Consider the following 25701-nt stretch of genomic DNA (forward strand, 5'->3'; position numbering starts at 1 on the left):
TAATTGAAGATGTATGATGTAAAGAAAAACAAAATATTTTAGATGGAAATAAGCATACCTTCTGATTCGAGACCAGTGACCGGTGGCTATTGTTGAAGTTCAATACCTTCTTCATTTAGTTGGACAACTTATTCGATTTTGAAAATTTTGCCTCCATATACCTTGTCAAAAGTAGTAAACTAGGAATTAGTAATTACAATGAGAAAGTATGATATACAATAAGAAGCGCCAATACAACTTAAGGTTAAGTAAGCTAAATACGCAGGCTACAATAGTTTTAAACACTAAAATAGTTCTCTAATTATGGCAGCTCTTAGGTACATAGAGTGAAATGGGGAACTGTGTTCCCCAAAAAAAAAACTCCACTTCTACTAAAAACCTCATTTTTAGTCGGTAAGCGAAACTTGAAAAAAAAAGGAAAGAAAAAGTTATACAAATAAGGTTGAAATCACAACAAGTCTTATAAAGAAAATGTGATATTACATGATAAACTCGTATATGATTTAAGACGAATATAAATTACGTACCTTTCTTCATGTGGGACAATCCCGTACCCTTCCCGCAGAAAATGGGCTTTTCAACAAACCAATCTGCAAGCAAATAAGTGTGGCTGCACTCATAAATGAGCTGCCTACATACCCTCTCGGGATCAAGCCATTGTAGTTCATATATTCACAAGACACGAGTAAAATATGTTAGAAATCTAATGCCAAAACAAAATAAAATAAATATGAAGACATTACATCTATGCATAGTTTTAATCAATATCCTCAACTCCAATCTCCAACATTAGATTCTTCGGTAGAAAATATTTTGGGGAATATAACAATTCACATACTTCCAGCAAAAAAAAATATAGTTTTATTTGAAAATCGTACATATATGTAGTTTTGTTTGAAAATCATCTGTTGGTTATGCTCCCCTGTATTTTGACTGACCGAAAATTAAAAGAATTTTTTTTTAAAACATTTTGGCCGGCCGGCACTTAAAAAAAAATAAAAAATAAAATAAAAATAAAATAAAATAAAATTTAGAGCCAGTCAAAACAGCCAGGGGAAGATAACCAATCATTTTTTTATATTTATATATATATATGAAAATATAAGAAAACCAGAAATTATATGAAAGTTATATTCCCTTTTGTACGTAATGTAGGAACTAAATCAGGTGATCAAGGCTGAGAATAATGATTAAAATTATGCATAGATGCATAGTCTAACTACATATGAAGAGACGTTAGGGAAAGAGCAAGTTACGTACCTGATTCAGTGGTCGTGGAGCTTTATTGAACGCTAGAAGAGTCGGGTTGACCAACCTGTCCGGCGACATCTGAACCAAGTCAAAAGCTTGCAAGTTTACATAAGTAGAAATGAGGGGAAAAAAACAAAATTATTAGACTACCTGATGGAAGCATCCCAATACTTTCAGTGATCATAGAAGCCTGCAGAGTACTTAAATAAATAAATAAATAAAAAATGGACGCACGAGTAAAAAATGGATAGCCAATCCGAAAATGAACTTAGTCCAAAGATTATCGATCAACAATTGCGTGAACTTAGTCCAAAGATTCAAACTTTATTGTACGGAAAGTTATAAGATCAGAGCTTTTTGTTTTGGGTACCTTGTTTTCCCACCGTATGTGCTTTGGGTACCCGATTCAGTGGTAGTGGAGCTTTCTTGAACGCTGGAAAAAGTGGATGTTTTTATCAGATATCTCTCTTATCTTGTTCTCGCAAACCAAATTTCAAGCATTCATATTCACTTTGGTCTGTCAATTAAGTCCAAAGTTCAGCAAAACAATCAAATAAGTACCTCCAAGACATTGGCCTTGTCGAGCATCGAGGACTGTGGCAGGAAATCCACGTCCTTTTGCCATTATTCTCGAGCTTCGCGTAGGGGCGGATGGCTTCTGCAATATCAATCTGTATTGGTCCTACAGATCATGAGCCTCGTAAACAGAAGAGAAATAGAGAAATAATATATCCCTCGCATCTCACTCACTCCCTATCGCTTTCACACACACACACACATGCTCCAATCCTTCTAAATCTCTTTTACACATGCTCTAACTCATTTTTACACACGCTCTAATTCCAACTCCCAAGCACTAAACGCTAACAATAACACTTAAAAATAACATTAACCAAAGTATTATCGTCCTCGAGCTGCTTCCGGGGATTCACCTCTGTTGGGATTCCCTCCTCGTCTTGACTTCTCGGGGGAAAGCTTCCCACAGATCCACATTGCTTCCTAGCTGAATGTTCACACACGAGTTTAAATGCAACACCAAAAGAAAATCAAATCTGTATGGATATCAAGAGTCCATACCAAGACAGAATTGTGAGTTGCGAGTTGTCTTCTCTCCAGCAAGTACCGAGTTGACTGGACTTCCGGTAGTAGTCGCAGAAAAACCACTGGAGACTCCACCGCCGAAGGCTGCGATTCAGCTTCTCTCACGAGAGCTTTTCTGACGGATTTGCCCCTGCGAACCTTGAGCTTCAGGTCAACCTAAATAAAAATATAAACAATTTTCATAAACAAAAATAAAATAAATTAAAAACGACGAAATTTCTCTGAATCAGTTTTCAAGTGTAAAACCTGCTTCAGATTCTTGAAGAAAAGGCCGTACCCTTCCCGGGGAAAATGGGCTTTTCATCAAACCCCGGAAATGGATCTGCAAGCAAACAAGTGTGGCTGCACTCATAATTGAGCTGCCTACATACCCTCTCGGGATCAAGCCATTGTAGTTCATATATTCACAAGACACGAGTAAAATATGTTAGAAATCTGATGCCAAACCAATATACAACATATATGAAGACAATACATCTACGCATAGTCTTAATCAATATCCTCAACTCCAATCTCCAACATTAGATTCTTCGGTAGAAAATATTTTGGGGAATATAACAATACACATACTTCCAGCAAAAAAAAATATAGTTTTATTTGAAAATCGTACATATATATAGTTTTGTTTGAAAATCATATGTTGGTTATGCTCCCCTGTATTTTGACTGACCGAAAATGAAAAGAATTTTTTTTTTAAACATTTTGGCCGGCCGGCACTTAAAAAGAAAAAAAAAAAAAAAAAAAAAAAGAGAAAAAAAAAAATTTTTAGAGCCAGCAAAACAGCCAGGGGAGGATAACCAATCATTTTTTATATCTATATATATGAAAATATTAGAAAACCAGAAATTATATGAAAATTATATTCCCTTTTGTACGTAATGTAGGAACTAAATCAGGAGGTCAAGGCTGAGAATACTGATTAAAACTATGCATAGATGCATAGCCTAACTACATATGAAGAGACGTTAGGGAAAGAACAAGTCGCGTACCCGATTCAGAGCTTTCTTGAACCCTAATCTGACATGTCTCTTGTTAACCTCCCGATTGCAAAAGCTGCCATCTTCAAGAAGTCCCCCAACAAGTTGTTGTACGACCCTGCAACTAAAGTTAGATTATCGATCAGCAATTGCGTAAAATTAGTCCAAAGATTCAAACTTTATTGTAAGAAAAGTTAAAAGATCGGAGTTTTTTGTTTAGGAAACCTTGTTTTCCCACTGTAAGTTAAAAGAGGCTTGTCTCTGCAACGGCTGACGGGAATGCCATGTAGTCTGTTCGTTGTGTCTGCAAGTAAAGAAGGGGATTGGGTGGCTGCACTCGAGTCAAGACTGAGCTGCCTACATACCTTCTCTCTCTCCTCTTTAGGAGAGAGAGAGAGGGATCAAGCCTTTGTAGTTCAGATTTGAGGGATGGGATAATAAATAAAAAATTGTTAGAACCTTGATGTAAGATAGTGTTAAAGAATAAGTAAACATACAGTAACAATACATTAATGCGCAATATTGATGATAAAGAACTACCATTAATATGCATTACTAGGTTCCTAATCAGCATTTTTCCCAGAAAGTACACAAAAAGGAATGTAACTTCATATAATTTTAAGTAAAAAAATAAAAACATTATATATAGTTTTATCATAATTTTTTATTTTAAAGAAATAGATATTGATTAATATCTCCCAAAAGCTTTGAAATACTCTAAAAAATGGACGCCTAAACGCTTGGCCGGCCCAACAACCTAAACCCTCTACCCAACTAAAAAAAAACCTATGACAAATTTTTTTAGAACAAGCCAATACCGTAAGGGAGAGATTAATCAATAATTTTTTTTATATATGTATAAAAATAATAACCCTCGACATTACATGAAAGTTAATTCCCCTTTGTAATCCATGAAAGTATCTAATTAGGAGATCAAAGTTGAGAATATAGCTAAGGAATCACTTACCGTAACAGGTCACATACCATCCAATCTCGTCAATCTGGGTAACAGATCAAGTAAATATGCTAAGGGTCACAAGTCAAATTTCAGGAGACTCAAAATGCTAACTAAAACATCTTATACAAAACAAGTCTTCAACAGAAATTGTAAGGGAATTACTTACCATAACATCGGCACTCTGTGAGACTACGGTACGATCCTCCGCGGCCTGGATCTTGAAGAAAATCCCGTACCCTTCTCGCAGAAAATGGGCTTTTCAACAAACCGATCTGAAAGCAAACAAGTGTGGCTGCACTCATAATTGAGCTGCCTACATACCCTCTCGGGATCAAGCCATTGTAGTTCATATATTGACAGACACAAGTAAAATATGTTAGAAATCTAATGCCAAAATGATATAAAATTAATATGAAGACAATACATCTATGCATAGTTTTAATCAATATCCTCAACTCCAATCTCCAACATTAGATTCTTCGGTAGAAAATATTTTGGGGAATATAACAATACACATACTTCCAGCAAAAAAATATAGTTTTATTTGAAAATCGTACATATATATAGTTTTGTTTGAAAATCATATGTTGCTTATGCTCCCCTGTATTTTGACTGACCAAAAATGAAAATAAATTTTTTTTTAAACATTTTGGCCGGCCGGCACTTAAAAAGAAAAAAAAAAAAAAAAAAAAAAAAAGAGAGAAAAAAATAATAATTTTTTTAGAGCCAGCAAAACAGCCAGGGGAGGATAACCAATCATTTTTTTATATCTATATATATGAAAATATTAGAAAACCAGAAGTTATATGAAAATTATATTCCCTTTTGTACGTAATGTAGGAACTAAATCAGGAGGTCAAGGCTGAGAATACTGATTAAAACTATGCATAGATGCATAGGCTAACTACATATGAAGACGCGTTAGGGAAAGAGCGAGTCACGTACCCGATTCAGAGCTTTCTTAAACCCGAATCTGACATGTGGAACTCTCTTGTTAGCCTCCCGATTGCAAAAGCTGCCATCATCTTCAATATTGATGTGAATCTGTTCCAATATATTGATGACAAATCAAATAAGAAGGAACACAAACAAAACACAAGAGCTGCTTCTCTGATCACCTTGCAATCCGAATCTGGTGCAGAAAATTGGCTTCGTAAAGTTGTTCCAAGAAGTCCCCCAACAAGTTGCTGTACCACCCTGCAACTAAAGTTAGATTATTGATCAGCAATTGAGTGAACTTAGTCCAAAGATTCAAACTTTATTGTAAGAAAAGTTAAAAGATCGGAGCTTCTTGTTTTGGGTACCTTGTTTTCCCACCGTATGTGTTTGCAATCCTAGAGGCTTGTCTCTGCAATGGCTGACAAGAATTCCATGTAGTCTGTCCGTTGTGTCTGCAAGTAAAGAAGGGGATTGGGTGGCTGCACTCGAGTCAAGACTGAGCTGCCTACATACCCTCTCTCTCTCCTCTTTAGGAGAGAGAGAGAGATGGATCAAGCCTTTGTAGTTCAGATTTGAGGGATGGGATAATAAATAAAAAATTGTTAGAACCTTGATGTAAGATAGTGTTAAAGAATAAGTAAACATACAGTAACAATAAATTAATGCACAATATTGATATAAAGAACTACCTTTAATATGCATTACAAGGTTCTTAATCGGCATTTTTCACAGGAAGTACATAAAAAGGAATGTAACTTCATAAAATTTTAAGTCAAACAAACATAATATATATAGTTTTATAAGAATTTTTTATTTTTAAAGAAATAAATATTGATTAATATCTCCCAAAAGCTTTGGCATACTCTAAAAAATGGACGCCTAAACACTCGACCAGCCCAACAACCTAAACCCTCTACCCAACTAAAAAAAAAAAAAAAAAAAAAACCCTATGACAAAATTTTTTAGAACAAGCCAAAACAGTAAGGGAGAGGTTAATCAATTTTTTTTTTTTTTTTGTATATATGTATAAAAAGAATAGACCTCGACATTACATGAAAGTTAATTCCCTTTTGTAATCCATGAAAGTATCAAATTAGGAGATCAAAGTTGAGAATATAGCAAAGGAATCACTTACCATAACAAAAGGAAGTGTTGTTTAATTTCTTGCTTGCAACTGAGCGGGTCACAAGTCACATACCATCCAATCTCGTCAATCTGGGTAACAGATCAAGTCAATATGCTAAGGGTTACAAGTCAAATTTCAGGAGACTCAAAATGCTAACTAAAACATCTTATACAAAGCAAGTCTTCAACAGAAATTGTAAGGGAATTACTTACCATAACATCGGCGCTCTGTGATGAGACTGCGGTACAATCCTCCGCAGCCCAGATCTTGAAGAAAATCCCGTCAGAAAATGGGATTTTCATCAAACCGATCTAAAAGCAAACAAGTGTAGCTGCACTCATAATTGAGCTGCCTACATACCCTCTCGGGATCAAGTCATTGTAGTTCATTTATTGACAAGACACAAGTAAAATATGTTAGAAATCTAATGCCAAAATGATATACAATATATATGAAGACATTACATCTATGCATACTTTTAATCAATATCCTCAACTCCAATCTCCAACATTAGATTCTTCGGTAGAAAATATTTTGGGGAATATAACAATTCACATACTTCCAGCAAAAAAAAAATATATAGTTTTATTTGAAAATCATACATATATATATAGTTTTATTTGAAAATCATATGTTGCTTATGCTCCCCTGTATTTTGACTGACCAAAAATGAAAAGAATTTTTTTTTTTAAACGTTTTGGCCGGCCGGCACTTGAAAAAAAAATATAAAAAAAGTATTAAATTTTTTTTAGAGCCAGTCAAAACAGCCAAGGGAGGATAACCAATCATTTTATATATATATATATATGAAAATATTAGAAAACCAGAAATTATATGAAAGTTATATTCCCTTTTGTACGTAATGTAGGAACTAAATCAAGAGGTCAAGGCTGAGAAAACTGATTAAAATTATGCATAGATGCATTGCCTAACTACATATGAAGAGGCGTTAGGGAAAGAGCAAGTCGCGTACCCGATTCAGTGGTCGTGGAGCTTTCTTGAACGCTAGAAGAGTCTGGGTTTACCAAGCTGTCCGGCAATAGCGATCTCTGGAGCAGAGCCGTGTATGGGTTCAAAAACTCCAGGTCCCTGAACCAAGTCAAGAATGGAAATATGCAAAAGTAGGTCAGATTGGAAACAAAACATTTGGTTTTGGGACAAACCATCAGAGTATCATGGGGTTAGATGTGCCTCCCCGATTGTAAAAGCTACCATCTCCTTCAGTTGTCTATCTGAAGACTGAAGTACAATGTGAATCTGTTCCAATATTGATGACAAATCAAATAAGAAGGAACCAACTTGACCATATGGAACTAGGGTAAACGGAGTAAAAATTTATATTGCATTGTGATAAATCCGGGTTAGTTGAAAGAAAGAAAAAAATAATCAGGTTTTGACAAGATACAATTCAAAAAGACAGTAAAAAATATATCATTTGATAACAATATCTCACCTTGATGGTTTCAAAGCAGTCTTTGTGACTCCCATTCACTTAACATTAGCAGTTGGCCACTTGAAGCATACAAAGTACTGCATCCTGTGAAAGAAAAAAACTGTTTGCAAAAAATTAGGAGTTTTTGAAACAAAAAAATAAAATAAAAAAGTTATAAGTTAGCCACGAAACCCAGCCCAACATGGATGGATCTTTCTTGCATCCGTCCGGAACCAGGTTTTGGTCGAACAACCTCCTGTAAACCAATATATATATATATATATATATATATATATATATATATATAATATCAAAATAAGGAACATATGATAAATCTGAATTTAAACTGTAAGGCGGTGCACATCCCTTCTAAGAATTTATTGTATTGAGGAAGTAACATAATTAAGCTGAAAAAGATGTATCTCGAAAACTTGCGTCGAAACAAACATATTTCCTTTTGCAAGTAAACAAACATATTAAGCTAGAATGATAGAAATATTCTTTATTCATACAAAATCTAAAAGGGTGTAAGAGATCAAAAAGTGGCGTACCTGGGAAAACTAGTGCGATACCTGCAACAACAACAAAAAACAAAATCGAGGCAAACAGTCGTAGCCCACTATACCTGCAACAAATAGTTGTATATGGCACATCACATGCAAAGAAAAATAGAATAACAGTGCACAATTTTGTACACGATTGTTATGCACATCACATATTCTGATTTTATACTAACAAGGGCACTCATATTCTATTTTTAGTAGACTAATATTATCAAACTCCATCTTTCTACACTACCAAACTCGATCTCTCTCCCAGGAAGAGAGACGAGCTTGCAAATTCTACACTACCAAACTCGATCTCTCCCCCGGGAAGAGAAACGAGCTTACAAATTCTAAGCTACGAAACTCGATCTCTACCCCGGGAAGAGAAACAAGCTTACAAATTCTTAGCTACGAAACTCGATCTCTACCCCGGGAAGAGAGACAAGCTTAAAATTCTATACTACCAAACTCGAACTCTCCCCCGGGAAGAGAGACGAGCTTAAAATTCTATACTACCAAACTCCATCTCTCCCCCGGGAAGAGAGACGAGCTTAAAATTCTAGCAAAACTAAAAACTATTAGCAAAAAGGTAGTGAATTAGCATGTTAGTAAGTTAGTAGTTAGTAAAGTTATTGGTTAGTAGAGTTAGTGGTTAGTGAAGTTATTGGTTAGTAGAGTTAGTGGTTAGTGAAGACATTGGTTAGTAATCTGGTCCCGGGACCAGGTCCGGTCCCCCTACCCTTTTCCCCAGCCTAGCCCGGTCCATTGATGCTTCTTCGACTCCGTTGCCCGGATTGCTCAGTGACCAAAGCACTGCAAAAGGAAGAGAAACTATGAATGTTAAAACAGCTACGACACAGCTCATGTAATTATCATGATTGTTAACAAAACCACACATCTCGGTACTTGCTTTAAAAGGAACTCCTCTTATCTAGCAATACCAATTATCATCATTACTACCTGACAGCCGCCAAACAACATTGTATTTCTGAGAGTAAAGATAGGATGTTGAAATTACCTTGTCAAAGGTCAATTTTCTGTTTGCAATGTTCCACAAGACCGTGACTTCAAGCAGCTCCAATACCTAAAATATTTTATCAGTATTCAGAAAAAAAAAAAATCAGCTTATTGAAGTGTCGTACATACCTATGACTATCTGTGGCTTCTTGAAGTGTTGGAGAGACCCATGACATGATTTCACTAATCAGTCCATGTCACTTTTTCTGAAAATATTACAAAACAAATCAGAATATCAGCAAGAAAATCCATCACAAAAGCAACATAGAATAAATATCACAGCTCGTAAAGGGTACAAATTATAATATACCAGCAAAACTAGTTTCCCCGTTAGACATAACCTGAGAAAGCTTCGTATTGGTATCCGGCGACTTAAATTAAATTATTTCAAGCAACTCCAATACCTAAAAAATTTGATCATTATTTAGAAAGCAACGAGCTTACTCAAAAACAAGGAGATCATACTAGCCACTTTTAAATCACGAAATAAAAACATGGTTAAAGACACTCGTCTCATTTTTTTACTGCAGTAGCTCACAGGGACATCAGAAACAGTGAACGCTTGACAAATGCTACGGACACGTGAACAATTTTTAATTGATGGGTGGCCACTATCTGACAAGACATAAAAGTTGGTAAAAAAAGAGAAGTTATTTAAGTGAAAACAAACTCTATTTACCGAAGAGAGAGAGAGAGCGCTTACGATTGGGGATTTGGTTGTGCAGACCTTTAGAGTTGAGGCAGTGTGTCCAGACCTAAAATCGTGGTTGTGGTCGATTCAGTGGTCGTTGAGCTTTCTTGAACGCTAGATGAGTTCGTGAATGCGATATTTGGAGCAGAGCCGTGTATGCATTCAAAAATCTTCTCCAGTTTTTGAATCTGAAGACTGAAGCATCGCAAGCAATGGCTTCACAACTCCGCTTTGTACAATGTGAATCTGTTCCAATAATGATGAAAAATCAAATAAGAAGGAACACAAACAAAGCACAGGAAGAGAAAACAGAAAACCAAACCATCTCTGAACACAAACCTTGCAATCTGAATCTCTGCTTCTCTTTGGCTCACAAGCATTCTCGTCGACAGAGGCCCATTGCGATAACCTCTTAAAAGCCTTAAGAAAACAACTCATTTAGACACAATAATCAGCAAAGAAAACCTACGTAGAAAATTGAAGAAACCTAACCTTGAGAAAGATAAGGTGATATGAGGGACTTTCCGGTCGAAAGCAGAGGCTGATCTTGGTCAGGAAACAACTTGGCGATACTCTAAATAGAATCATTTTTTTATTTTTCTTCTTCTCCTTCTTCTGAGCTCTAAAGTCGACTCTTCTCTGTCAGTTCGGACAAATGTTCCTCCATATACCTCGTCAAAGAAATCTAGTATTAGTAATTGTATGAGAAATTATGGGGCACAATATAATATGCCCAATACCAAACTCATTAATTCAATTACTTGCAGAAATTATTTTGGGAAAATTAAAAATACATATAATTACAGAAAAAAAATATATTAATACATATAGTTTCATAAGAAAATATGTTGATTAGGCTCCCCCCAACATTTTTGGCTGAATCTAAAAAATAAACGTCTAGACACACGGGCCGGCCTAACAACCTAAACTCTAAAAAAAACCTAACAAAGTTTTTTAGAGCCAGCCAAAACGGTTAGGGAGTGGATAATCAACCAATTTTTGTATATATATAACTAAAAAAAGCATGAAATTATATGAAAGTTATTTTCCCCTAAAGAACTAATGCAAGAACGAAACTAGGAGGTTATTGAGAACACGTTAGTTATTGACAACATACATCAATGTTTCAGATTGTGCTCGCTGAAACATCCCAAACTTCTTCTTTGCCTCGCAATATATTTCCTGAAGAAAGAAAAAATAAAAGAGAAATACATAACCATCAGAAATTGTTACAATGTCCAAAGTTTCTGAAAATTAGAGTTTCGATCAAACATTTGTCCTAAAAGAGTACAACCAGATATGCATAAACATCACACACGCATCAAAGTTCAAACGAGATATCAATATTCATGAAATTGAGTCCTTTTTTTCTTTCAAAACCGAAAAGGTTTTCCATTAATTGGTAGAAAGAAGCAACAATATAATCAGACAAAAAGAATCGAGACTGAAAGAAAACCCTAGGTAGATAGTTGAAGAACCCTAACAGAGAAAAAAGAGAAGAATCTTACTCAATCGGACGATTCCACGCTCCGCCTTGTTCTTCGTCGTCTCTCCATTTCTCCAGAGATGGAATTCCTCGGAATTTTTAGGGTTTCCTTCGTTTCGGAGAAAAGCTGGCTTTTCTCATCGTCAAAAATCAAGAGAGAGAGTCTCTCTCTAGAAAACCTATTTTTCTGCTTCTCTCTCTCATTCCCTCGCGAACCTATATATAATCTCCGATCGAAATCTTTCCCAACGGTACAAAAAAACTCTGTCTTGATTTGGTTTCCGTTTCGTTGTTTCCCAATTCGGTCTACTTTCCTTTTTTTCTCGATCTGTTTTGGCGCTTAGCAATTCACTTTGGCGCCTAAACTCCCCTCGCCGAATCTTTCTTTCTTTGGGCCTCGGCTAATGAGCCCATTAGTCAAAACATAGCAAATAGGCTAAACACCCATAATATGTTTTGATTATTCTTTATTTTTAAATTTTAGCTATGAAAATCTCATTTATTATTCTAAATTGTTAAATATTTTAAAGATCTAAATAAATTACCAACTTATTTGTTTTCCTTATAATCATCTAATTAAAAATGTATAACTATAAACAACAACTACTCCTTCTCTCCGCGGTTGAGAAGAACTCCAAAGAAACTAGGCGTTGAAGAGCGTGAGGTACTGGATGAGTTTTTAGTGCCCGAGGCCGAGAGCGCGCTCGAGTGGAAGGAAGATCTCATTCTTTTCTATGTCTCTGGTCACCAAGGCTCTACTCTTCGATCACCAACTTTTCAATTTTTGTCTATTTATAATTTTATGACATAATAACCCGTAATTTGAATTGAATTTGGTAATTGATCTAATATTTTGTATATATTTACGATAGTTTAACTTTTCAGACTTGTTAAATTCTTAAAAATACTTGATTTGGTTCATTTGATTTAGTTTTGGTCTCAATTTTTCAACTCATTTAATTTATGGATAGTATTATCGGTTGATAACGCTGGCGAGACACGTGCCGGAGTGGAGACTTGATATGCATGTCGCTTGAAGGTCTTCGGATCACAATGTTACGTATTTAGTATCTAGAGTTATTATTTAGGGAAATCAGGGGTTTTCAATTGTGGAATTAGGGTTTTATATTATACAATTAGGTTTTTAAATTCTGTCTTTTTATTATTTCGAATATAGATAATTAATTATGATTTTATTTATGTAACTAAGTTTATGGTTTTTGGCCCGGCCCATTAGATTGTAAATCTAGCCTGTTTAAGAGCGCTCAAGTTAATGAAAAAAACGCAGTCAATAATCAATCACCAAAAGTTTAGCCTCTCTCGAAGGAGGGGAGTCTAACACACATTTCCATTGAGTTCGAGAGAGTTCGTGACGAAATGAGGTGAACCGGACTGTGACTATTTTTTTTGTGAGTTAATTTTTCACTTTTTGACAATGAAGATGAAAATAACATACGAAGAGAAAACTTAATAGTAAAAAAGAACTTCTTATTATGCCACAATTTGATAGGGTAAAAAAGTAGAGTATTAATTTGTGTATAAAAATAAGGTCTATATAGTACACACATTTGTGATCGCGTCGTTTTTGACATCATCACAACTCTACTATGCGAGACTATGTTCCGAAATAACTACCTCGTATCAGTGAATCGTTGTTCATATGTGTTCCTCATCCTATAACAAGATTCTTCTCTTTTACCTGAGAAGATAATATCAGCTAAATGTAAAACTAAGCAAGCAAGCAATAAACAATGATATGAAGATGAAGATGGTTACCTCAAAACACCCGGGTTTGGTTTTCATATCGTGCTTACACACGTGACAAAATGTTCCCTACTTTGTGAGCCACGAGTCCACACAGCTTGAGTGAAACTCTGCATCGATTGTTTAAGTTGCTTCAACAGAAAAGCTAGGACTTCATTGTTGCGATAGGACTTTGTTGTTGCGATTTTTACGCGCTCAAGTGCACCTGACGTTCAAGTAATATAGTGAATTAAGTACGAGTGTCGATCCCATGAGGAAAAAGCTTAATTAGCAAACAAATCAACTAGCACGAATTGAACTTAAAGAGGAGATGGAAAGATGTCACAAATTATTGACAAGTTCTAACGCTCATAAATAGCAGAACACTCAAATAACAGTTGTAAGCAGAAAAAGAGGCTAAGGACCAAGGCTTCACGAGTTTTATTCAACGGTTTGGATACACGAGTTTCACGCACGATCAATAATCAACTCACTACTCTTTGCTAATCATACTTACTCACAAAATAATATTGCTAAATCTCTCTCGAACATCTAACAACCTATGTCAAAATTAGGAAAATCTTCTCTCAATCTCAATCCCTAACAAAAACATGCATTAATATCAAGAGTATTCAAACGATTCTAAGGCAACCTAACTATCTCTAGCCTAGGCATGCATCATAGTAATTCAAACCAAAACACTAACAACCTAATCTTTCTCAAGCATCAAGTTGAAATACAATATCATGAACAAGGTAGCTAATCTCGATCAAGCATTAAAACGAATTTGAATTAAGCAAAGCAGTAGAGAATGAAAGTTGAACTTCAATATATTAAATCATATCCATCACTGAATCCTAAACCCGCTACGCCATAGTCCTTAATGGAATTAGTTCATGACGTAGCGAGAAAACAAAAAGAGAATAATAGAATATGGAGAAGAATAAACCATAATTAAAAACTCAATTGTAAATTAAAATACGGGAGTTCAAGAGTAAAGGAGAAGAAGAAAACTGTAATTGGCGCGAATTGATGAAGAACGGCTCTCATCTTTTTCTCTATCTTTCTCAACTGCTCAGATCGACTCAAAATCCGCGTTTCCTCTTTTGGTTTCGACGCACCTCGCGGCGCGTGATGTAAGGGTCGCGGCGCGAGGTTGACATCTACGGGACATCGCGTTCCGCGCCTCACGCTCGGGGATTTTCGGCGTCCAAATTTCTCTACCTCGCGGCGCGCAATGTGAAGGTCGCGGCGCGAGGTAGATATCTCCACAACTACGCGGAACGCGCATGACGCTCGGAGCTCAACTGGTGTTGGATCTCCAGACCTCGCGGCGCATGTTGAAGACTTCGCGGCGCGAGGTTGCACGTTTTCTTGAATCATTCTTCGTTTTTTACTCGTTTTCGATCCCGAATGCCTCGCTTTGTACAGATTTGCCCAGAGTATATAAAAATCCCATATTCACTTGAAAACCTTCAAAACACACGAAAAACCTCGAAACTACTCAAGAACAAGCTCGGATTTTGTCGGGATGATAGGAGGTTTCTACGTACGACACGCACCTATCATTCGTATATTTGTTTGAAAGCGTGAGAAAATAAAAATGTCTTTAAGAGAGAGTTTTAGAAGGTTATCTTTGTTTATTATGTGGATGTTTAAACTTTAAAGGCTTTTTTGGGGTAAAAATATACATACCTTCTATATTTTAAGGATATAAATTTTGTATAGTTTTAGGCATAGATAACTGAAATTTCTCATATAAATATACCTATATGTTATCAATACCTACATTTTTTACACAATGTTTTTAAATGATGTTATAATTTTGTTGCCAGTGAACAAGAACTCATTCTTCTAGTTCTATTGTTCTTTTTGTTTAGTTACAAGTTTAGAATATTGATTTTAAAAAGAACCACACTTACTACTTGAAAAGCTTTAGATATGTGTTTGCACGCGGGTGTGTGTTGATTTCTAATCCTATCTTCAATCAATCTTGTTTGTCTTTATGATTCATGGAATACTTTGAAGACTTCTTGAGCTAAAATAGTCCTTCCAGTATTTTAATATGGGGTATTTTAGTTCCCAAACTAATTTACTGAGTAAAAGCACCTCACGAAGCCCGAAATATTAATTTTACAACATTTTGGCCATTTACAAAATATTATCTAACATCTTAATGAGATTTATTATCTAAGAAAGTTAAAACATATACGTAGCAACTTAAAAACATGTCAATTTTATAATAGAAACAAATTATATCATAATCTAGCTCTAAAAACACTAAATAATGTTAGATCTATTGTAAACAGGTTATTAAGTTCGTAAATATACTTTTACGTTGTTCGAGTATTAAATTTAATTTTAAAAATATTGGTAGATTGAAAATAAATAAATAAATAAAAGAACAAAATTGGTATATAGTAATAGTTTAAGAATATTTCTACTAAATATATTAAATTGGGAGAACTGCCTGTAAATAGTCTTCCAAAATATAGTTGATGTACTATTTGAAGTCCATAATCAAACATAGAGCGAGGCTTAAAGTCCAAATTATTGTTTACTAGCATACTTATATAACCTTGAATACTAATTATTATTATTATTATTATAGCCCGCTTCGTATTGAAAGAAACAAAATAGAAAAGTTGCAACAAAATTGGATTCCCCAATAAAAAAAAATTTATGCTTGAACGCCCCTTATCATGCTCCACAAATTCTCTAAATTAAATATTAATCTAAAATACAAAATATAATAATGTATAGTTACAAACAAGAGAGAAAAAAAAAATCCTAGATGGCTGGATGAAGGAGCTTGGACTTGTTCCATCTATGTACGTCGTAAAACGCAATCTCTGCGTTTGTCGTTCTACTGATATGAACCCTTGTCCGTCGTAAAAAAAATTCATATAACATACTAGCAAAATGAACTCCACGCAACTTTGATTTAGCCATGTGTATGCATATATTGTCCGTCGTGGAGACTAGGGGAATTTTGCACATATATTTAGCTATGCTCATTTTACTCTCACAATACTCGTTTTAAGATAAGTGCTAAAGAATAAAAACTATACGAAACTATGAGCATTAAGAAAAATAAAATAAATTATGGTCAAAAGTTTTTGCGGAAAAAAAAGTGTAAGTAGTAAACATAAATTATGCGAATATTATGGTCTCTCTACTGAATCCGAAAAGTTTGAATGAACTCATTTATTTAGGTGAAAATGAGAGCTTGAAGTAATGACATGATAGGAAATGCACAAAAGGGATAATGTATTCTCAAAATAAAAATAAAAAGTGTGATATTATAGGAAATACTTATAAAAATCAGGTAACCCATGTAATTTATAATATTTTTACTTTTTAAGGCGATAGCTTTTGGTTCCTGTTGAGCCCAGCCCGAAGTTAAATCAAAGTAGGCCCTCCTGGACATATTTTCTTTATTATTTTTTTATTTTTTAAAAAGAAAATAGTGCTGTAACTAATGCGACAAAAAGAAACGAAAAGAAACAAAATTAATTAGATAAAAAAAAAGGGAAAGAAACAAAATTAATTCGGATTTCGTAGATTGAAAAATAATGAGCGGGAAAACCCATTACTGAATTCCAGATTTCACAAATCCCTCGAGCTCTCAAACTTCATTTCTTCTATGCTGAAACTGGTAATCTATCTACCTCTAATTCGCCTTTGCAATTCATTATTCATTTGATTCTTCAAATTTTCTTTTGTTGCTCGTAGATTCATTATCCATTATGCCCAGAAAGAGCTCTCTTCGCGTTTATTATTTTACTTATTTATCTGACTTTTTTGGGAACTTATTAAATTCCATTTCAATTCGTTTTATACATTTCCAAATAAACTATCTCACCACCCTTTAATGCATAGTAGCTCCGTCGTTTTTTCAGGTACTTAATCACTGGATATTAGATTCCGATATTCTTACCCTAGCTAGTTTGGGTACATAGGTCGTTCATTTCTGTAGTTAAATTCAGTTCGTCTGCGTTTGAATTCAACTAATTTATTTTTTGTTTCTGTTTTGGGATATATCTAGGATGTGTAAGTTCTTAGAGCAACCAATTTGAGCAATAAACCTGTTCAACCACCAAATAAGGTAAACATTTAACTGCTTTGATTTTTTTCAAAAGCAAAAATATAAAATTGTGTACTACTCTGGATGAGAGCCACGAAGACTTATGCAAATTGGTGAATTTGATTAGGGATTTGAAGTTGGCAGAGGAATATTTTTGTAATTAATTTAAGAATGGGCGTGGAAGATTATCATGTGATCGAGCTCGTGGGCGAAGGATCGTTTGGGAAAGTATACAAGGGTAGACGAAAGTTCACAGGCCAGGTATGTTCTTATTCATTTTTATATATTTACACATTCACACCATATGCTAGTTTTGTGGATTTATTGTTTTTGAGCTTATTAATATTTGCGTCGGTTTTCAGACCGTTGCAATGAAATTCATTATGAAGCATGGGAAGAGTGACAAGGATATTATGAATCTAAGACAAGAAATTGAGGTATCTGACTTACTTGACTATTGATGATGGAACTACTGTATTTTATAGTGGTTATTATACTTAAGTTGTTACTCAAATTTAATTATGTTTTCACATTCAAATATGCAGATTCTTAGAAAGCTGAAGCATGAAAACATCATTCAAATGCTCGACTGGTTTGAAAGCCCTCAAGAGTTCTGCGTCGTCACAGAGTTTGCTCAAGTAACGAGCAGTGATTTCATAGTTTTTAGAGCTCAATAAATACCTCAGGCACATTATTTCTGCATATGATTCTGGGACATTGTTGGAAACATTTTTTTTATAGCTGAATGTTCGTAAGTCACTATTGGCAGGGAGAATTATTTGAGATTCTTGAAGACGACAAGTGCCTTCCTGAAGAACAAGTTCAAGCAATTGCAAGGCAGTTGGTATTTCTTTGTTTCACTTTACATTAGTCATAGGCATGATTGCCAATTCTTAGCATCTATTGATATTTACAGGTCCGGGCATTGCATTACTTGCATTCCAATCGGATTATCCATCGTGACATGAAGCCTCAGAATATTCTTATTTGCAAGGGGTCTGTTGTTAAGGTTGCGACTCTGCTAATTAACAACTCTTCACGCTTATCTTTTTATCGCTATTTTTATATTTTATTCCTACTCATATTCCTTAGTTTGCCTTTAAGCTTGTGGTTGTGACGCAGTAAAAAAGTATAACTTTTTTACTTTTTCTTATCAACAGCTATGTGATTTTGGATTTGCTCGAGCAATGTCCATGAATACCGTTGTTTTACGATCAATAAAAGGTTGGGTAAAATCCGAATTTGAAATTATTAAGATACAGTTAGTTAGTTGTGGCTTGTTTGATAGAAGCTTTGATATTCTTTCGCAGGCACTCCCTTATATATGGCTCCGGAACTGGTACGGGAACAACCCTACAACCACACTGCAGATTTATGGTCTCTTGGAGTCATTCTGTATGTGAAACTTCCTTATGTTCTTGATATCGGCCATAGCATTTGAGCATTTACTGATGCAAACTAATTTTTGTTGTTTATATCTGGAATTTGTAGGTATGAATTATTTGTTGGCCAGCCACCATTTTACACAAACTCCGTCTATGCCCTTATCCGCCACATTGTTAAGGTACACCAACTCGTACTATTTACAGCCATGGTTGACTTAAGATACAGAATTACAGGCTGACTTTACCTACGAATCTCCAGGATCCAGTCAAATATCCTGACAACATGAGTTCAACTTTTAGAAGTTTTCTGAAAGGATTGCTGAATAAGGTTTTTTTTTTTTTTTTTTTTTTTTCAAGTGAGCTGAATAACGTTATGATTTTATTTTTGTCATTTGATCAAGTTTTAATTGGGTTTTCTTTTTATTTACATAATGGGAAACAGACACCGCAGAATCGATTGACATGGCCTAATCTTCTTGAACACCCTTTCATCAAGGAATTATCAGATGAACTGGAGAACATGGTAACTTTGCATCCACTTGTATCTGCAATTTCTATTTTAATTTTTGCGTTTACATTCCAGAAAGTTACGTAATGTAGTTGTCTTAACTGGATAATCTGGTCAAGAAGATTGTGTATTATTTTAGAGTGATGCATTTTATTTATTTATTTATTCACCTTATATTATCCTTGACAGGTTATAAGTCCTGTCACTGCTAGAGAGGCTGATACAACACTTACAGGAGATGGAAGAACGAGTAACATGTCAACTGGTCAGGCTCTTTTAGTTCCCTGTCTAATATACTTAGATTCTACTTCTGTATTACTAAAATCTATGTTTCCCATGCCATAGGTAATGACACTTCTCCCCATTCTATGGGAAACAATAATGGGATGGCCAACAAAAACGATGCACAGTTAAATGTTCCCAAGTCCACCTTAGGGAATTCTTCACCAGCTCAAGAGTTCCCTGGATTTGCAAGTCCTAACGATGTTAAACAGTCAGGTAATTTTGCATTCTTGTTCGTAGGAAGTAAATCATAAAATGCAGGGACCAGAATTCAGTATTTTGTTTTTTTGTTTTAGAAAAAAAATTGACTTAAATTTTTGACATGTCTGAATGAGTTTCAGTTGCTTATTTTTTCACGGAACGGATGAAACGTACTCAGCTATGTATTGTTTTCTTTCAGGTTATCAAATATTAGATAAACTGGAAAATAATTCCCGTACCATTAAAGGGGCACAAGCGATCAGTCAAGATAACGAAGCGCTGACACATGTCTTGCAACCACTGAAAAAATGGTCTAAAGGTTCTCAATCTCCTTCCCGGTAAGCACTAAAGGGTAGAGCTAGATTCTGCTCCATTTTAACACACACACACACATATATAATATATTTAATGTATCTTGTATTTATTCTGTAATTGTGTAGTTGATTTACTACATCTTTTATAGCAATCGGTATTTGTGATTCTGTTAGATCAGATCCGTGTACAAGAGATTGTTAGACTTAGGGATGTATCAGATTGTTTTTTAACGTAAGATATCGACCATGATTATATGTCAATGTTTTCCAGGGAACAAGACATTATCATGTCAAACCAGTCACTTAGAATTCTTTCAAACTTAGTCGCAGCTGGGGCTATTCATTCCAGTCGATTTCTTGATGAAATAACACACCAACTTCTCGGTTTCACAGCATATGCTGTTAGCGTTAGATCGTCCGACCTCAATGATTTGAAGGCAAAGGTACTCTTGCGTACTATTAACAATTTTTTTTATGATCTAGCAGAGTCTACTTGCGAAACATTGCTTGTTTAACAGAGTTCCTAATTTTTTTTTTTTATGAAACTTACTCATGACTCGAACCAGTCTTCTCTTTTTCGGAGGTTGTATGTGCTTACTACCGAGCTATCTTTTTTTGTCACATGGTTCCCATTCCGCACTTTAGCTTTTCATCAAGTTATTGTGAAATTAGGCTTTTCTTTTATTATTTTTAACAATTTTATTTTTTATTTGTTACTGCTCTTGCTCTATTCCCCACTATGTATTTTTCTTGTTTTCTTTAAATGGTAATTGTTATGATTATAGATTGACACAACTACATTGTATTTGTAGAGTTTCGCAATCATCAAATTTCTGGTTGACAGTAGAGGCAATGGCGATGCAGGCTCATATTTCAGGCATTGGGTCTCCCTTACTGAAATTTTTTCACAGGTCAGATTCTTATATAGAAGAGTGATAGTGATATGATGCGAGATATAAACAACAGAAATCAATATTATTATAGATGAATTCGGCTCACTATACTATGAATAAAGAACACAAAATAATGATGGATTAACATTCCTCCTCGTCCCTTTCAATTCTCCAATTCTCAAATGCGTAGGTTGTTAATGGAAATGAAGACATATCTGGCAAAGTCCTGTATGCATCCACAGCTTGCATTACTGTCATGCTTTCATCAGTTGCTCAAGGTCTTAAGGTATCATCTTCAAGTTTAAGCCCCGAGGTCTCTGCTTCACATGAGATGTTTCGGCGGATTCTGAGCCATGCGATGAGTTCTGGTTTAGTGGACCACTTGTGTCTCTGTTTAGCCACATCGGGCTCGAGTCTCATATCAGGTTCCTCAGATAAGCTTCACGCTGCTTGCGAAGCATGTCGAGCCGTGTGGTCACTGGTAGCAGCGCTGGAAGTTCTTTACACGAAAGAAAACTCCTATCGGTTTCCTCTAAGTGCTATGCTAAGTCCTTTGCTCCAACTCGACGTCGGCAATCAGGATCGAGGATCGTTACTTGATACGGAATCGGCAAAAGTCATTGATGCACTGACAAAAGCGTTCCTCCAATCTAAGGCTGTACAGGTGGCTCTGTACTATTGCCTCAACCAACGTATTGAAGCTTCATTATGTGGTGGCATTCAGGTATTCTCTCTAGCTTTCAAACATTCAGTTTGCATTATATTTAAACCTATTATCTTATTTTTCGAGTTCTAAAGCTCATCAAGTACAACTAGCTTCTATGATCTGACATGAAAGATGTTTTTGCTTCTTTTACTAATTGTTATTCCATGTTTCAGCTCTTGTTGAGGTGTTGTCTACATAATACAATCGTCCCAGGTGCTCTGTGTGGTCTTCCGAGCTCACTCCCCGTAACTACTGTCGTTAGCGGTGGAGGAGATGGAACCATAATCTCAGAGATATTCTCTGTACTCTCTTTTTGTGCCTCATCCATCAACAAAGACGAACAAACAACCAACTTGAAGTCTGCATTAGCTAATCCCAGCGTGTTAGTTCAGCACTGTTGCCTCATCGTTGCGACGGTGGCTCAGCGCTTGAAGGCGACTGGAAGAAACTCGACTCTGTTTATGCTCACAACCTCTCAAAAGAAGCAAATTTCTCGGCTTGCCGTCATCGCCCACTATTTGTCCTCTTACGAGAAAACAACAAAAGAGTCCCTCCAACCTTGCGGTGCATCGGCTATGTTGGCTCTCGCTTCCATTCTATCCCTCGAAACCGGGTCTTCTGTTGAATCTGCTGTCTTGGATATAGGGGTGCCTTTGATTCCACGAGCCGCCATACTATCTGACTTCCTTAAAATATCCGGTGATTCAGGCAATAATGCTCTCTCATATTGGCATGGCTTTGGTGATGGATGTGTCGGTTTACTAGAATCCAGGCTGAAATGGGCCGGAACATTAGCAGTTCAAGAGATGTGTGCCATTGGGATGCCTAGGCTTCTCATCGATTCCTTATCTACGAAATCAAACCCTGAAGGAATCGACAGCCCATCAAAAGATCAAGTTGGCCTATCCCCTGTTGGAGTAGTATGGACGGTTTCTTCAATATGTCACTGCCTTACAGGCGGAGCTCTTATTTTCCGACAAATAATGAAAGGCGAGAACATCAAGATCATTTCCGACCTACTCAGCGACACGCATCTCAAGCTCGTGAAGTGCTGGGCCGGCCCCGGTGGAGGCAAGAACGGTGTCAGGGAAATTATAAATGCGGTGATCGATGTGTTGGCATTTCCTTTTGTTGCCGTACAGAACGCTCCGGGATTGCCCGCGGCCACTGCCTCTGTAAACAGTGGTTTCCTTCTCAACATGGGCTCGCCCGGTGGGAGGGTGTGTATGGAAGACAAGGACTTCCTGAAAGCAATCGAGGAAGACTTGGGAAAGTACATTAAAACCCTTTTGGAGGTTTGTTTGATCTTCCGATTTCTTATTCGTGCTTTGATAATATTTTCTATCCATTCTCTGTATTGGCTAGAGAAAAAATCATGTGATTTTCAACATGGTGTTGTCTTTTTCTTGGATTTCTTTTTTCCAAATTTGCAGGCTGGAGTGCCGGGCATTATTCTTCGTTGTTTGGAGCACATGGAATTGAAAGAGTTGGGAAAGCCTGTTGCTTTTCTGGCCAAGACAATTCGTCACCCTCCTCTGGCGGCTCAACTTGTGAAGAAAGGACTATTGGAGCCGAATCGGTGGAGAAAGTTGCTGGATTCTTCTTGCCCCATAGAAGTCACACTAGACGCTCTTATGATCGTCTCGGATTTAGCTCGCATGCACAAGGTTACATTCGCTTCTCCTTTTATATCTAAAAAAATCTTATGCAACCAATTTCAAATCACAGCCGATACTAGAATATTGTATTTTTCTATATTAACTTTAGTTGTGTTGTCCAGGGATTTTATGAGTACATTGACAGGGCCTCGGTGTTGGACTACCTGAAGAAATTTCTGACCCATGAAGATCCCAACGTCCGTGCGAAAGCATGTAGCGCTCTCGGAAACATGTGCCGTCATAGCTCCTACTTTTATGAGTTGCTTGTAAGTTATGTAACGGTTAAGCTATGCTTTTGTGCTGTCAATCTATAGTTAAGAATGTTCTCATGATCGGGAGATAATGTTTCAGGCAAGGTGTCAAATCATCAGCCTCCTCATCGATCGGTGCTCTGACCCAGACAAACGGACGCGGAAATTTGCATGTTTTGCTGTGAGTTCTTTTTTGCCCATTCTATTCGTACTCCTTGAAAACATCACGAATTTAGCTACTGATATTTACTTTCGCTCCGCTGTCTGTGTTTCTCTCTTTCAGATTGGAAACGCAGCTTATCACAGCGAGACTCTGTACGAAGAGCTCCGGAGATCGATACCTCATCTTGCGAATCTGCTTCTTTCATCAGAAGACGATAAAACAAAGGCCAACGCCGCGGGTGCACTGAGTAACCTTGTTCGACACTCCAACAAACTTTGCGAAGACATGATTTCTAAAGGAGCCATTCAGGTTCATCAGAGTACTTTACATTGAGTCAACCCGTTAAAATGCTGAATTATATTCCATGCTTAAACACGGATTGAAAGCTGATAATTGGTCCAAGCAAGCCTTTACGAGTTTTTTTTCAGCATAGGTACTGAGAGTTGTTTCTTGCGATGCAGGCTATGTTGAAATTGGTAGCCGAGTGTTCAGCAGAGCCCCAAAGTCCGGCCCCGGGACCCATGAGTGAGTCGCCTCTAAAGATAGCTCTTCTTTCATTATCGAAGATGTGTGCATATTCCCAGTGCAAGCAGTTTCTCCGATCATCGGAGCTGTTTGCGATCGTTGTGAAGCTCAGACAATCGCCGGAAAAAGAAATCGCCAAATACGCGATTGAGATTACCGCCAAAGTGTCCAACGGCTAGTGCCAATCACACCTGTGTAAGTAATCTAATAATCTAATAATCACACACTCAAAACACAAACACAGCCTTCAGAGTGTTCTTCAACGACATATGGGAAACAGCAATTATTGTTGCTGGTTTATCATTCTGAAGAACATGGTTGATCATGAAGCCTTGTAATATTATGATGCTTAGTGAGGTAAAAGACATAAAATAGCTGTTTGATTCTTATTTTCTTTCATAAACGCGTACACGTATGAACATAAGAGGGAAGATGATAGCGTTCAATTATGGCTTGCGACTGACCTATTCTCTATTCTCATATGTGTCTGTATCTGATTTTTTTTTTTTTTTTTGTATATTTAATTGTTTTGTTTTTACATTACAATATTTATTTTCTATCCCATTATTTTCGGTCTTGTCACCACTACGGATAAGCCACCATGACTTATTGCCGACATTAAATAAAGAAAAATATATTCTTTTTGTTATATGAATGAAGGCTAAAATGAGTGTTAAAAAAACATTAGATTTCTTACAATGTCGCATCATGAGCTGAGGCTGAGCCTGAGATTAATTAATGACTTTTTCAAGAGAAATTGTATGTCATTCGTTTCCTCCAATAAACCATTTAGTTCAATTGATATAACTAGTACCGTATGATGCGTATAATGTAAATCAGAGATGATTGAACATTGTAACTTTTTTTTTTCTTGTTGGCTAATAAACTCGCGAGCAGTACTTATTTTAGATGTTAGATCCGTAGAAGTCTTATTTTAGAAAGAAAAAAATAATTAAAGAAGGATAAATATATAAATAAAAGAGACGCAGAAATAAATGATAAAATTAAATAAGTTAGATAAACATTAAAGGGAGGAAGACGAGGTAGAGAGGGTGGGAGTGATGGTCATTGGGAATGAAAGTGACTTCTGTGCCTCCGTACGTAAATGGTTTATTATTTATTTTACATATATTTAGTGGTACCCACTTTCACATTTTTATTTTTATTTATTTATTTTATATATATATATATATATATATATGACTAAGTTTAAGACAGTCTTGGCGTCTACTAGACTACTACCACATCATCTCGAGGTTGGCAACTGAAAGATAATAATAAATGAGGTTTATATATATAGTTTATATTTTTTTTGTGGTCTATGTCATAAAAAACCAACTATTATTTAATTTCCGTCTTGATTTTTCTTTTGGAGAGCTAAGATGTTATCCTCACTTATGGGAAAAAAATGCCAACAATAAAGTTTATGGTTTATTACTTCAATTGTGTTAAAACGTAAATT

General features: G+C 35.9%; 1 protein-coding gene across 1 annotated transcript; it reads left to right on the plus strand.

The window, feature by feature from the left end:
* Window positions 1–16794: 16794 nt before the first annotated feature.
* On the plus strand, window positions 16795–24777 carry LOC149380569 (serine/threonine-protein kinase TIO-like). The gene is made up of 24 exons (XM_089603065.1): window positions 16795–16924; window positions 17315–17374; window positions 17481–17614; window positions 17716–17790; window positions 17899–17991; window positions 18123–18197; window positions 18270–18362; window positions 18514–18577; window positions 18664–18748; window positions 18845–18917; window positions 18998–19066; window positions 19181–19261; window positions 19436–19511; window positions 19592–19744; window positions 19929–20067; window positions 20315–20486; window positions 20856–20954; window positions 21127–21660; window positions 21816–22937; window positions 23076–23309; window positions 23423–23566; window positions 23652–23732; window positions 23835–24023; window positions 24176–24777. The coding sequence occupies exons 3-24, from the start codon at window positions 17525–17527 to the stop codon at window positions 24416–24418; spliced, it is 3984 nt and encodes a 1327-aa protein (XP_089459191.1). The 5' UTR covers window positions 16795–16924; window positions 17315–17374; window positions 17481–17524; the 3' UTR covers window positions 24419–24777.
* Window positions 24778–25701: the final 924 nt, after the last annotated feature.

The sequence above is a fragment of the Urtica dioica genome, chromosome 12 (assembly GCF_054948205.1).
Source record: "Urtica dioica subsp. dioica isolate 48M chromosome 12, U.dioica_male_clone48M_v1_H2, whole genome shotgun sequence".
In the NCBI taxonomy this organism is placed as follows: Eukaryota; Viridiplantae; Streptophyta; class Magnoliopsida; order Rosales; family Urticaceae; genus Urtica; species Urtica dioica.

Excerpts from the sequence above, each read along its gene's own strand:
- LOC149380569 (XM_089603065.1), top strand. The coding sequence starts at position 17,525 with ATGGGCGTGGAAGATTATCATGTGATCGAGCTCGTGGGCGAAGGATCG. Across the intron at positions 18,363-18,513 it reads GCAAGGGGTCTGTTGTTAAG|CTATGTGATTTTGGATTTGC; the intron begins GTTGCGACTCTG and ends TCTTATCAACAG. Across the intron at positions 18,578-18,663 it reads TGTTTTACGATCAATAAAAG|GCACTCCCTTATATATGGCT; the intron begins GTTGGGTAAAAT and ends ATTCTTTCGCAG.